Source organism: Artemia sp. Qi Xiang Cuo, chromosome 8 (assembly GCF_049724085.1).
Source record: "Artemia sp. Qi Xiang Cuo chromosome 8, ASM4972408v1, whole genome shotgun sequence".
Classification (NCBI taxonomy): Eukaryota; Metazoa; Arthropoda; class Branchiopoda; order Anostraca; family Artemiidae; genus Artemia; species Artemia sp. Qi Xiang Cuo.
This window is the reverse complement of record NC_142801.1, coordinates 23,605,086-23,619,165: the sequence shown is the minus strand read 5'-3', so window position 1 is coordinate 23,619,165 and position 14,080 is coordinate 23,605,086. Positions and strand designations below refer to the sequence as shown.

General features: G+C 36.5%; 1 protein-coding gene across 1 annotated transcript in view; it reads right to left on the bottom strand.

The window, feature by feature from the left end:
• Nucleotides 1–3,767: 3,767 nt before the first annotated feature.
• LOC148949258 (uncharacterized) overlaps nucleotides 3,768–14,080 on the bottom strand; it is a 52,265-nt gene continuing 41,952 nt past the window's right edge. Inside the window, exon 5 of the mRNA XM_089092662.1 lies at nucleotides 3,768–3,940. Within this exon, the coding sequence (XP_088948788.1) occupies nucleotides 3,768–3,940 (173 nt within the window). The remainder of the gene's footprint in view (nucleotides 3,941–14,080) is intronic.

The following is a 14,080-nucleotide window of genomic DNA, read 5'->3' as shown; positions in this document are numbered from 1 at the left end:
TCTAAATACTTCAAGCTTGCAAAATATATGTTAGGAATCTGTTAGAAAGCCCGTGTTTTTAGAGATCAGCCATTTGCCTTATCAAAAGTCAGAGTAACTAGACAGCTAACCACAGAAGGGATCATTTGTTTAATGCCAAATGTACTCTAGAAAAATATTTTTTAGTAGTGACCAAAATAGTAAATTTTTCTAAAGGAAAAGCTTTTTCTGGTAGTTAATTTTGTCTTCCTTTAATGAATTTGAATACAAAGTTTTAATAAAATATGTATTTACTAACTACAATTAATTTTTTGAAAACAGTATCATAGGTAACAAAATAGCGCTGCCTAAGTAGATAACGATGTTGGAAGAATGTATTATTTATTTATTTTTTGTTTTTTTCTTTAGACCAGGGCACTTCGTATCGAAGGAGATGTGGCAAAACTTCCAAAAGGGCTCATTGGATTGGAAATTGGAAGGACTTGTGCCATTTCTAATAGCCGACAGTGATAGGAAGGCAAATAACACCCCATCAACGCCCACCATTTCCCCAGACACACCCAATCAAAATTTTGAGATAGCCATTTTGTTCAACGTAGTTGAAAGTTCTGGAAATTATTTCTTTGAGGATGGAAATCCCCCACAGCCCTCAGGGCAAGGGTTGTAAGTTATGCCCTGGGTCATATAAGGTTTTTATAGAAAGCGTTATCGTAGAAACTTCAAAAAGGGTTCATTCGATTGGAAATTGAAAGGGCTAGTGCCCTTTATAATAGTTCAAAGTCATTGGAGGGCAACTAACCCACCTATCGCGCCCGCTCATGCCCCCGGGGCATATGAGGTTTTTATAGAAGGTGCTGTGGTAGAAACCTATAAAAAGCCTTATTTTATTGGAAATTGAAAGGGCTAGTGCCCTTTTTAATGGTCAAAAGTGATTGGAGGGCAACAACCCCGTATAGCGCCCACCATTTCCCCAAACACATCCCACCAAAACTTTGAGATAACCATTTTGTTCAAAATAGTTTAAAGGTGTAGAAATTAGGTTTTTGAGGATCTCAACCCCCTTCCCCCCAGCCCTAAGGGCGAGGGTTGTAAGTTATGCTCTGGGGGCATATAAGGTTTTTATGGATAGTGTTTTCGTAGAAACTTCAAAAAGAGTTCATTCAATTGGAAATTGAAAGGGCTAGTGCCCTGTTTAAAAATTGAAAGTAATTGGACGGCAACTGACCCTCCTCTCACGCCAACTATTTTCCCAAACGCATGCAAACAAAATTTTGAGATAGCCATTTGTTCAACGTAGTTGAACATTCTTGGAATAAGGTCTTTGAGGATGATAACTGCCCTCAGAGCCCTCAGGGCAAGGGTTTTAAGTCATGCCCTGGGGCCATACAAGGTTTTATACAAAGCGTTGTCATAAAAACTTCAAAAATGGTTCATTCGACTCGAAATTGAAAGGTCTAGTGCCCTTTTTAATAGTAAAAGTGATTGGAGGGCAACTAACCCCCCTCTCACGCCCATATTTTCCCCAAACACATGCAAACAAAATTTTGAGATAACCATTTTGTTCAACGTAGTTAAAAGTTCTGGATGTTATGTTTTTGAGCATGACGAACCCCTCAAACCCCTCAGGACAAGGGTTGTAAGCTATGCCCTGGGGGCATATAAGGTTTTATATAGAAAGGGCTGACGTAGAAACTTCAAAAAGGGCTCATTTAATTGGAAATTGAAAGGGCTAATCCCCTTGTTAATAGTAGAAAGTGATTGGAGCGCAATTAACCCCCCTCTTACACACAATATTTCCCCAATCACATCCAATCATAATTTTGAGATAGCCAATTTTTTAACGTATTTGAAAGTTCTGGAAATTGGGTCTTTGAGGATGACACCCCCCCCCCCCCCCAACAGAGCTCAGGGTAAGGGCAGTAAGTACAAATTATATTCTGGCTTTTAGAAAGCAAAGGGGCTTAGAACCCTACTCATATTAATTTATGCTCGTTTGGAATTTGACTCTTATTTATTTTAATTTCTATTTGTTTTGGGTTTCATTTGTTTATTGATACTCATTTGCGGTAGTTGTATGCTTGGTAGATTATTTGATTCTATTTTTTTTTTTTTTTTTTTTTTTTTTTGGTTTAATGGAGTTCTTAACTCTTTTTTTAAAATTTTATTTGGTGGGTAAAGTTTTTTTTAATTAATCCTTGAAATGGGAATTTTCCTGGCTGATGTTTTTTTACGTAAATTCGTTTTAAGAGGTAGCTACTAATCTACGTAAATCCTAGCTTAAAATTGTATGGCTTTAAGTTCTAATCTTCCCTTATCTGAGGAGAAGGGAAGCATTAAGTAGGGTCCCCGGCCCTATACTTGGAGAAAATCTGAATTTTACTGTTTCCTTGAAATTTCTGACTAATTAGGCAAAAAATAGTTTTTTTTTTGTAATTCGAAGAAATTTTACTCACTGTCTCCCAGAATAAATTCCTGTGCAATGCCAGACATTCGCATATTTGAACCAGGACCTAGTTTAGAGGGACACTAGAGGTGCAGACAGATTCACTACAGCTAAAATTACAAGTGTATTTTTCATGTTTTTTTATTGACTAACGTTCAGATAGGACGGGGGCCATAACCATTGTTCTCAGCCACAAACCGAGGGGCATTTATTTTTCGTCCTTAAAAATAACCCAAGCAAAAATCCTAAGAAAATGTGTCTGATTTTTTTTCCAAATTTGTGTTTCAATTTTGTAAATCTTTTTCTGAGCCAAGGGCGTTCAAATCTTAGGTTTTTCAGCTGAATCTCTCCCAAAAAATGAGACGAAACACAAAACTATAACTTTAAGTATACAAAAGCGATTTATGTAGGTATGATCTTAAATCCAGCGTCTTAAAGGTATAAAACTGCATATAAAGCCATCACAAATTTTAATATTAAACATGGCACAAAAAGTCATATTTTACAAGAAATAAACATAACCTTGCATCAGCCTGCTGTTTAATTTGACAAAATACCAGAAGCTCTTAGATTGGTTAAATTGATTAAATAGTTTTTATTTTATGCTTTAATAAATTTAATTTATTTCTTATTTATTGACTTACTCCAGTGCCGTCAACTGGGAGGAGGGGCATGTGTCTGCTATACTTTTGCTTCCCACCCCCCTAGATTCTGAAATTTTTAGTTTTTGGGTTATTTTTAATGAAAAATATCCTTTTTAGTAATTTCATTGAAAAATTGAAAAAGAACAAATCCTAAGAAATTGAAAAATAAATTTTATCCCCCTCCCTTCTTCCTAATTTTTCGTTAATTAATGCTACTGTTTTAGTCATCTTCTTGATGCCAAAGACAACCATGCACCATCATAGTGTTTTAATACACAACATGTTACTTTAGGTTGATTGTATTCATCAAAGAATTTTGTTTTATGCTTCTATTTATCTTATTTTTTTTTTTTTTTTTACTTATTGTATAGTAAATTTACAGTAAACCACGCGTCACGTACTTTATAATTTAGGATTTCCATCTATAGTTTGGTATTTAGCAAGTAGATTGGGAAAGTAGTTCTTTTTATAATTAGTAGTTCTATAAAAAGTTTTTATAAAAAGTAGTTCTTTTTTATAATTTAATCATCCAAAGCTGGTAACCCATAAATTCCGCATAAGAATTTCAAATTTTGTCTCTAAGTTTTGAATGGCTCGTCACTGATAGGATTGAGGAGAGCAAAAATCTATTAACGGCTTCTTTGCTGTCATTTCCCTATCTTCGATAGATATTCATCCTAGGTTATAGTCTTTTAAGTATTTTATATCATACTTACAGACTCGTTGGATGCCACTAAATGCCGTTCTCCAAGAAACCAAGTCACATTAACTGTCGGATGGGAGCCGATGACTGAGCACAACGCTTCATGGTAAGAATTGGATGATAGGGTCTTTTCTTCTGCTGGTAGTTGGATAGATACACTAAGAGGAGCCACTGAAATTAACAACAATTTATTTTCTATTCCCTTAGAAGAGAAAATAATTATACACTTGGAGTGTATACTTACGTTGTTTTCGTACCCACGAACACACTGAGGAATTTTCTTGAGAAGTAAAGGGGTGTTGAAATTTAAAACTTTGTCCAGATCAGGTTTTGACCTATCTTTGCTGCAAATTCTCAGCATAGGAGAAAAAGAAGAAATTAGTGAAAAAAAGAAAACAAACTTGTACTCAGAGATACAGAAAAAGAACACAAAATTACTAAGACTTTGTTTCTTTTCTTTATTCAGACATTAGAGAAAAGAAAGGTACAATTGTATTTTATTAACACACCTATTGCCATACCTGTTGGAAGTTGTAGGCACGTTAAAGTTAAAATTTTGCTTAACTTTCTTTGTATTAGCTTTGTTTTGTCCTAACTCAATCACAGCAAAAAGTGAACGAAGAAAAAACTTTCAATGTAAATCGACGATAAAGCTAAACAGCTCATTGTATCATTGGATTGATACATTAAGAGAAGCCACTAAAATTGATGACACTTATCTTATATGTGCTTAGAAGACGAAAAACAAGGGATATATTTATATTGCGCTTATAATTATGGGTACACTAATAAATTGGGTTACAAAGGGGAGGGACTTTAAATTTAAAACTTTGCTCTACTCAGGCTTTACTAATCTTTGCAGTAAGTAATTTCGCAAATGGAAAATAAATAAGATAAATGAAAGAAGAGATAAAGCCTTAAGAGAAGAAAAAAAGAACCAAAATTCAACAAAAATTTTCCTTGGTACTTATGTATTATATCAAACACAATTGAGAAGTTTCATAGCAAAGAACCGGATCATGGGTACAAAAAAAATGACGGGTGACAGAATGCATTTCACTTGTATAATTTAGGCTATATATTTGCACATTAGTGGGGGGAGGAGGTATGGTTAGGTTACTTTACCCCCACCCCATCCCCTAATGTGGCAATATAGAGCCCAAATTATATTATTATATAAACTAAAGTATTATATTTTCATCATTTTTTGGTATATCTCATTATGATTAACTTGACTTCAGTTCGTGAGTGTGTTTGGCATAATACACGAGTACCTTTTCCTTTTTATCCACACAGAAGAAGTAAAGAATTTGTACAAATGTATATTATTCTCGTGCTCGTGGACACACTTGAAATAGCGGTTGGGAGGGGTGTTTAAGTTCAAATTTTGTTCAGCTTGCTTATCTAAATTCAACTTAACTAAAACAAAAATTGGAAAAAAAAATTGAGATAGTGTTATTCAATAACACAGCACAATACTAAACGTTAAAAATTAGGTTTTAGTTTCTTCTCTTAAGCTGGTAACTGAACCGATACCTTAGCAGAAACCATTTAAAATTAATAAAATAAATATATTTACTTAAAAGAATAAAAATTTACTTGGAAGAATAGCACAAAAGTAAAGAAACCACACTAAAATCAATAGCCCAAACCGGTGGTGCTGGTCTCTGTTTCATAAACCTTGATAAAAAAAGGTGATGGTATAACTAGCGTCTTTTTTCCTGTCGGCAATTGTATTGATACACGGAGAGGAGATACTAAAGTTAACAAGAAGTTTATTTTCTTATTCACACGAAGGAGGGATACAATGTAAAAAAAAATAAGCTAAGTCGTAATGTGTGGTAGAAACTAGCAAGTCCCAGATTGGTAAAAAACGGTACTTTTGTCTTATAGCCACCACACCCAAGCTCTTGGTCTGAGTAGAACTGGTTTCTTTCTGTATTTCAGTTATATGCTCGGTGATAATCAGCTTAGCGTGAGAGAGATAAACTACAATGTAGGTAGACCCCAACGCCACGCCGGCGTATCGACCGAACGCCACCAACGAGAGGCCCAGTTGACCGCCACCGAAGTGTCGCAACGCCACCAGTGCACCGCACGCGCTCCACCGCTGGCAGAGGTTGCGTCGTCTGGATGACTTTGAATAAATTTTGCGGCAATCCTTTATTGCGTCAACCGCAATGTCAGAGCTTTTCTTCTCTCGTGTGGTTAAGTATTTCGATTTTCCTGATTAGAAATCAACCAGGCTTGCACTATCTCCGGATTTTCGGGGATTACCCCGAAATTCTATGTTTCACCCCGAAAAAAAGATTAGTTTCCCGAATCTCCGAAAATCAACCAATTACGGTTCCACCCCGAGTGATTTATCACTAGTAACTATCCCTGCCAAATATTACTTAGTAAACCATTATTCTTCACTACTATCTTGTTCGTTAATTTTCGTTTCTTGTGTTACTTTGCATATAAACCAGACAGATACAGTTGCAATATACGTACACGGTTCTTCATATGTTGACAAAAGTATCGTCTTTATGAAATTAAATAAAAAAAAATTGTTAACCAAAAGTAAAGAGCGACATAAGAACTTAAAACGAACAGCAATTATTCCGTATATGAAACGGGCTATCCCCTCCTCAGCGCCTCGCTCTTTACACTAAAGTTTTTTATTTTTTTAAAAGTATAGTAGTGAAAAAGAGCCAAACTTTAGCCTAAGGAGCGAAGTTTTGAGGAGGGGACAGCCCCTTTCATACACGGAATAATTGCTGTTCGTTATAAGTTTTAATGTCGCTCCTTACTTTCAGTTTAAAAAAAACTTGTTTTTTTTTCTGAACGTTTTTCAACTAATGCATGATTTTGGCTCACTGTGCATAAAAAATTAAAACACAATTTGCATATTAATTTTGGAAGATTTATGCCGGATATGAAGGGTCACCCCCTCCTCAATACCTTGCTCTTTACGCTAAAGCGGTTAGCACTTTAAAAAAGCTTCCTATTCTAATTAAACAGCTCCTGTGTTTCAATTTTAGTAAACAATTTTAGCGTAAACAAAATTTTAGCGTAAAGAATAAGGTATTGAGAAGGGGACAACCCTTCATATATGGAATAATATCTGTTCGTTTTTCAAATAATGCCGGTAAATCTGGCTCACCCTTTATGAAATATACCCCTCCCCCTCAAGGAAAACTCCTCCGTGGATATTCCATCCAACGTAAAGTGCACCCCCCCCCTCCGTCAAATCCCCACCAAACAGTTCCTTCCTCGCTGAGAATACCCCCGCCCTCTCTGTAAAATGGCTTGTGCAAGATTCACCCTGAAAAATTCTCCTTAGAATTTTTTCATTGGAATAAGACTTTAATCTCTAATCAGTTTCTCGATCACTCCAGAAATGCCCCTTTCCGTGGAAATTATTTCTAAGAAAACAAAACGCGCGGGAAAAAGCCCCCGGATAGTTCCCCCGGAACATCTCCATACAAAAAATTTGGCAAAGAGAATGTAAGACGATTAAAAAGAGTTTTGTATAGTAATTCTGTCAAAACCCCCCAGTGTAGCATTTCCCCTAGAATATTCCTCCATCATAAATTTCCCTATCAAAGAAATATTTTCTAATTAGAAATCTACCCCATGCACAACCCTCCCCCCCCCCCAAAGAAAATGGTTGTATACTTCCAAATACAAATACTATATGTAAACAATGGGCAAAGTTCACAACTTGCAGCCCTTCTCCCAGTCACTGTGACGGGTCATTTTACACCTAAGGACACAGTTATTAGATTTTTTGACTATGCTGAACAAAATAGCTATCTCAAAATTTCAATCCCTTGGCTTCGGGAAAAAATGAGCGTGGGAAGAACCTAGTTGCCCTTCAATTAATTGGCCACTTAAAAAGGGCACTAGAACTTTTGATATCCGTTCTAATGAGCCCTCTCACGATATTTTAGGACCACTGGATCAATACGGTCACTCCTCGGAAGAACAAAAAACAAATAAACACACATCCGTGATTGTTCTTCTGGCAGAAAAAAATATAAAATTCCACATTTTTGTACATAGGAGCTTCTCTACAACATAGTTATCTGATCCGTTGAATCTTATGGTGTGATTTTTATTAAGACCTTATGACTTTTAGGGAGGGTTTTCTCCCTTTTATTAAAATAATGCAAATATTCTCAGGCTCGTAACTTTTGATTGGTAACACTAAACTTGATGAAATTTATATATTTGAAATTAGCATAAAAATCTGATTCTTTTGATGTATCTATTGGTATAAAAGTTGGTATAGTTTTTAGAGTTTTGGTTACTATTGAGCCAAGTCGCTCCTTACTTACAGTTCTTTACCACGAACTGTTTGATGAGATTAAACCATTTCGAATGCAGTTTCTCAGCTGCTATAAGTTCAGTTGGATTTTGAAACTGATAGCCAACAGATTATTGCGACAGCTGAAAATCGTAAGTTTCTAGAATTTTGTTTTCTTTTGCTATTTTTAGTTACATTTTCTTAATGTTTAATACTCAACTATTGAACATCTGATATATTAAAGAAATACAATCTTCTTTCTGAAAAATTTTGGCTCCCCTTCCCCCCCCCAAAAAAAAAACTTCTATTGAGACAAAATTTAGCTATAGAATATTACAAGGCCGGGGAATTGAAAATTGAAACGGAAATGACCTCAAAAATTTGACTTATAAAAAAAATTGTATGTTATTTGTATATTATCATAAAAAAATTATAATACCTCAACTTTTTTTATTGAAAGCAGGGATGCCCAAAAAGCTAATTATTTTTTTCATTTAAAGCGGCGACGGAAGAAAATGATATCAAATTCCCTGGGAAACCATAGAAATATTTTGATAGACCCAAGGCCCCCCCCCTCATTGGGACGTTTTCATTGTCATGGGTGTTTTTAGATTTCTCATAGTCTACTGGCCTAATTTTGCTTTTATGTGTGCTCCCTTTTAATTATATTCCTTGGAATCTAATTAAAAGGGAATCATTAAATGCCACGGCGACTCTATTATCTATTATTTTAACTATTATGCAAGGGTTCTGAGACGCCACAGCCATGTCGTTTCTACGAGATTTCTACTTCTCTTGATGAATAATGAAGAAGACCACCATCCAGTCAGCGACTTGCGAAGTTTTTAACTCATGAATAGGCCCGAATCTTTAGTAAATTCAAGCTGGGATTTGAAAAAGACTGATGAAAACATTAATGTTAGCGGTCAAAATTGATCGTGCTGGCGGTGCGCCGCCAACATCTCACCGGGGGTGGCGCGAAAAATCATAGGTGGCGTGCCGGTGGAGCACCGCCACTGCTACTTTTGGCCCCACCACCGTCGGTCTTTTCTTATCAGCGCGGCGCCGGGGTCTCAATGTAGATATATTTTAATTAAATATTTTATATATAGAGTTGGTATTTTAGTTACGTTAGGTTAGGTTAGAAACCATTTAAATACCATTTAATATAATGAGTTCTAGGCGGCCTAATTTTTCATAATTCCCTTTTGTAGTTTCCATAATTTTGTTACTAAAGCACTATATTTTCATCACATTTAGGTATATTTCATTAGGAAACCTAACTTCACTTCTTGAGTGTGGTGACTATAAGACATGGGTGCCAAGAAAAAAACAAAGTTCGAATCGATACAAAAATGAGGAGCCAAGTATAAGCTGTACTAAGTCCTCCCCAATTGTAGATTTTTCTAGCAGGAAGGTAGACAGGTAGCATCTTGTTTAAATTGTAAACATACAGTGAACTTTAATTTATAGAGTTAATTCCGAAAGCCCCACTTTTATCACCAGCTTTTTAGCAGAAATAAATGAATTTTGCGCATTTTTTTTTTAAACGAAATAAAGTGAACATTGTCAATCTGCGTTATTTCAGAAGAAAATACACCTGTAAACCATCTAAACACGCGTGCTTCCCGCACCAGGTTTTTAGCAAAAAATTAGGTATGTTGAGGCGCCTTGAACTAGAATCACAAAATGATGTGTCAACCCGTATGATTGGATGGACAAATCTAACAGAGGGGAGAGACGGGGATAGGGAGAAAATTTATTCTTTTCATTCACACAAAAGAGGGAATTAATATGTAAATCTACATATGCCTCGTACCCTTAGCCCTGCTCATTAATCTGGTGGGAATGAAAGAGGAATGGAATGAAAGGAATGAAACTAGCGCTCGTTAAGGCAAGACATAATTTTTACTTCGTGATAGTTCTCAACTGTGATATCCTGTTTTATTTCAATTATTGCACTGTTGATTCTGGGGCCCCTTATATTTGGATTTTAGAAGAAAGGGGCCCACGCTCGTAAGTTTTCTTGAAATGTCATTTTGATGAGTTGAGGAAAGAAGCGAGCGTACTGTATATTTAGCGATATATTAATTACCGATACAATATAATTAGCGATGTCTCTCACGAAAAAGTATTTTGATGAACGTATGGACAACTTAAAACAACAGGTAGAAAATCTTCGTACGGAGAATGCAGCGTTGAAACAAGAGAACACTGGCTTGAAATCTGCTCTTGTGGCAGTTAAAAATCAGGTTTTAAGAACTGAATTGTATGTTAAACGCAAGAATCTTCTTATCCATGGAATTCCTAACAAAGAAAATGAAAATATTGAAGAAACCGTTAATGATTTTTTGTCAGAAATGTCGGTACGGAACTACAGGGATATTAAGTTCACGGCCATATATAGACTTAGAAGCAAGGCTAAAAGTCCCAGGGAACAAAAGTCACATCCGGCATCGGACCCTATTCTTGTATCTGTTCTAAATCTTCGACATAAGGACAATATTATGGCTTGTGTTGGTAATCTAAGAAATACAGGGAAAAGCGTCAGTATTGACCTTCCATTCGAGCTGGCTAAACGTCGGAAAGAACTTTTGAGTACGGGTTATAATTTAAGAAATTGTAAAGTTGCCTCCGATAAAGTGTCTCATACCAAAGTGGTTCAAAGGGGACTAGGTTGTGGCTAGAATCTAAAAAGACTTCTAGTTCTAACTGGATCAAGGTTGATGACGCATGCTACGACCCACTTACCCTAGTTTTCCCCTCGGTCAATTCTGATTTCGATTCTGACGCATGATTATTAGTGAGTGCTCGCTTCCGCTCAATATATTATATCTTCAAAAAATGTGCTGTTCGTTAATGTTATTTGTCTTTTTGTATTTTTCCCTTTTATTTGTGTTTCTCTACCCTCAGTATTTACACCTTCCTGTGCTATTTTACTTGTTATTTTTTTTTTGTTTCAGAGCAAAATAATCAAGTTCATGTCATAGCCTTTTTAATTCGGATTAAGAGGTTGACGTCACTGGTGTTCACGCGACTACAGCATGGCTCTCTGTCACCTGCATGGGTAAGTAATTATGGTTGACACTAATTCTCTATTGGGGATTAACGCTAACATAACACTAGGGAAATTAAATGATTATGAATGTGGGAGAGTTAATTTTAATGAAATTATAAATAATCCGGGTGGTAAAGCCCCCAATATGAATTTTTATGAAAATTTTGAGAATATTATTGATAGTGTGTTTGTGGAGGAGCTGAGATTTTGGGACTCCGGAGCTCGGTGGGTTGATGCACTCCCGGTTGTGCATCTAAACGTTCAGGGCCTAAATTGCTCGTTTGATGATATTCAATTATTATGTAGGAATTCGTGCCCTGCAATTATCGGTCTATGTGAAACATTTTTGAGCGAAAAAAATCAGGTGCTTTTGGATATTCCCGGTTATATGTCGATATTTCTTAACCGCAAGACGGCCCAAAAAGGTGGACTCGGATTTTACATCCGAAATAATTTTCATGCTGTACTAAGACAGGATTTATGTACAAATAATGAAAAGGTATTTGAGTCACTTTTTATAGACGTCCCAATCAACGCTAAGGAAAGGATAATAATAGGCGAAGTATATCGTTCTCCAAGTGGGTCCATAACCCAATTTATGGAAACATTAGAAGATGTTCTTGGAAAAGTTTTTTCTGAAAAATCCGAAGTTGTATTAATGGGCGCCTTTAACCTCGACCTTGCGGATCCGACATCTAGACAGGCTTCTGATCTTTTGTCTTTACTAATTTCGTATGGATTAGCTCCTTGTATAAACATACCGACAAGGATTTCTAACCAGACAGCAACATTAATTGACAATATTTTTTCATCACTACACTCCATTAAGAACGAAGTACTGCTTTCTGATACTTCCGACCATTTGCCAGTTGCAGCCTTGTTTCCAATCCTCCAAAATCCACAAAGATTAGTCCCCCAAGATACACCGAGATTATGTTGCTCACCAGTGGAGCTGGATAAACTGAAAGAAGATCTGAGTTCATCTTCATGGGACTTTTCATTACCAGAAAATATTAATTTGGGCAATTATAACGATATATTTGGCCAGTTTTATGACACTGTTAAGGAAAAATTCGCGGCTTATTGTCTAAAAGCTCCTTTAAGGAATCCTCGATCAAGAAGATCAACACCCATAGCTCCCTGGCTAACACCGGGAGTCCTCAAGTCAATAAATAGAAAGCAGAACCTTTGGAAAGAGTACAAAAACAGACCAAGTGATGCTAAATTAGAAGCATTTAAGTTGTACCGTAATATGCTGAAATCAATTATTCGGAGAACAAAAACAGTGTATTATACTAAGAGATTTGATGATTGCGGTAGAAATATAAAGAAGACGTGGGACGTAATTAAGGAATTTAGTCGGCCATCGAAAAAACTAGAAGGTCTCCCTAAGTCTCTTATGGTAGACGATCAACTTATCACAGAAAAAGGCCAAGTAAGACATCATATGAACAAATTCTTCGCGGAGATAGGGAAATCAACTGCTAATAGTGTTTCTCACTGCTCGGTGTCTCAGACTTGGAAGCAGTTCCTAGGCCCCCCGTGCTTGAAATCAATGGCTCTTGAGGACGTTACAGTGCAGGAAATTACAAATATTGTTTTGTCCTTAAAGAATTCTTCAACAGGTTTTGACAAAATTTCTGCTAAAGTAATTAAACATATCCTTCCATCGATTATAACCCCACTTTGCCATTTGATTAATAGGTCATTTCAACAAGGAGTATTTCCTCAACGTCTTAAATTGTCGCGTGTGATAGCTCTGTTTAAAGGAGGTGACCGTGAGGATCCTGGGAATTATAGGCCGATCTCTCTTTTGTCAGTGTTCTCTAAGATATTTGAAAGGCCAATGCTCAAACGTCTGGTAAGGTTTCTTGAAGCTAAATCTTTTTTCCATAAGCATCAGTTTGGGTTTCGCGCAAAGTACTCTACAGAACATGCTTGTAATAAACTTCTTCAGTTTATACGACAATCTTTAGACTCTAATCTTATTCCTGCAGCCATTTTTCTCGATGTAAAGAAAGCTTTTGACAGCCTTACACACAAGATTCTCATTGGTAAACTTTCTCATCATGGTGTGCGTGGGGAAGCATTGTCTTGGCTCTCTTCATACCTTACTGACAGATCTATTGCCATGGAAGATACAGACAAGGAAGTTCCAATTGAATACGGAGTACCCCAAGGTTCTATTCTTGGGCCAACCCTATTCCTGATATATGTGAACGACCTCTACCGACTTCTAAACACCCCAATTCCCAATGTCTGCTGTGGATTGTGTCACAAATGTTACTCTCAGACTATGTCGGCGTCCACATCTGATAGTCGAGAAGAACTGGTATCATTTGCAGATGACACTACTCTAGGTGCTGCAGCTCCGGATGAGTCATCCCTTATTCTAAAGCTTCAAGCAATGACTGAAAAGATACTCAATTGGTTTGACATAAATCAACTAGCTTTAAATGTAAAAAAATCGTACCTTCTTATTTTTTCCCGTACAGGTGGGAGCTGCCCCACAATTACTGAGCTTCCTACACCAAGAGGCTCCATAAGTCGCCCCCCAGATCGATATGTGCGATTCCTGGGAGTTCTTTTGGATGAAAATTTATCGTTTAAGTTGCACGTTCAAGTAATAAGAGTGAAAATTTCCCGTGGACTTGAAATCATCCGTAAACTAAAGCGTTTATTTCCTTTTCCTATACTCCGTCTTTTATATTTCTCTCTCATTTTCCCTTATATATGTTACTGTTCGTCTGTGTGGATGTCTACATTTTCTTCTGTACTTGCTCCTGTTCATATTCTTCATGAGAAAGCGGTAACAGTTCTCCAGTCGACTACTCACTCTCCTGTTAATCTCCTTAAGATTAGAGATATTTATGTTATATCTCTAGCTTCGTTGGCATATCAATTCTTCCACGGAGATCTCCCATTTTGTTTTTCTGGACTACTTAAGCCAGTAGGGGAA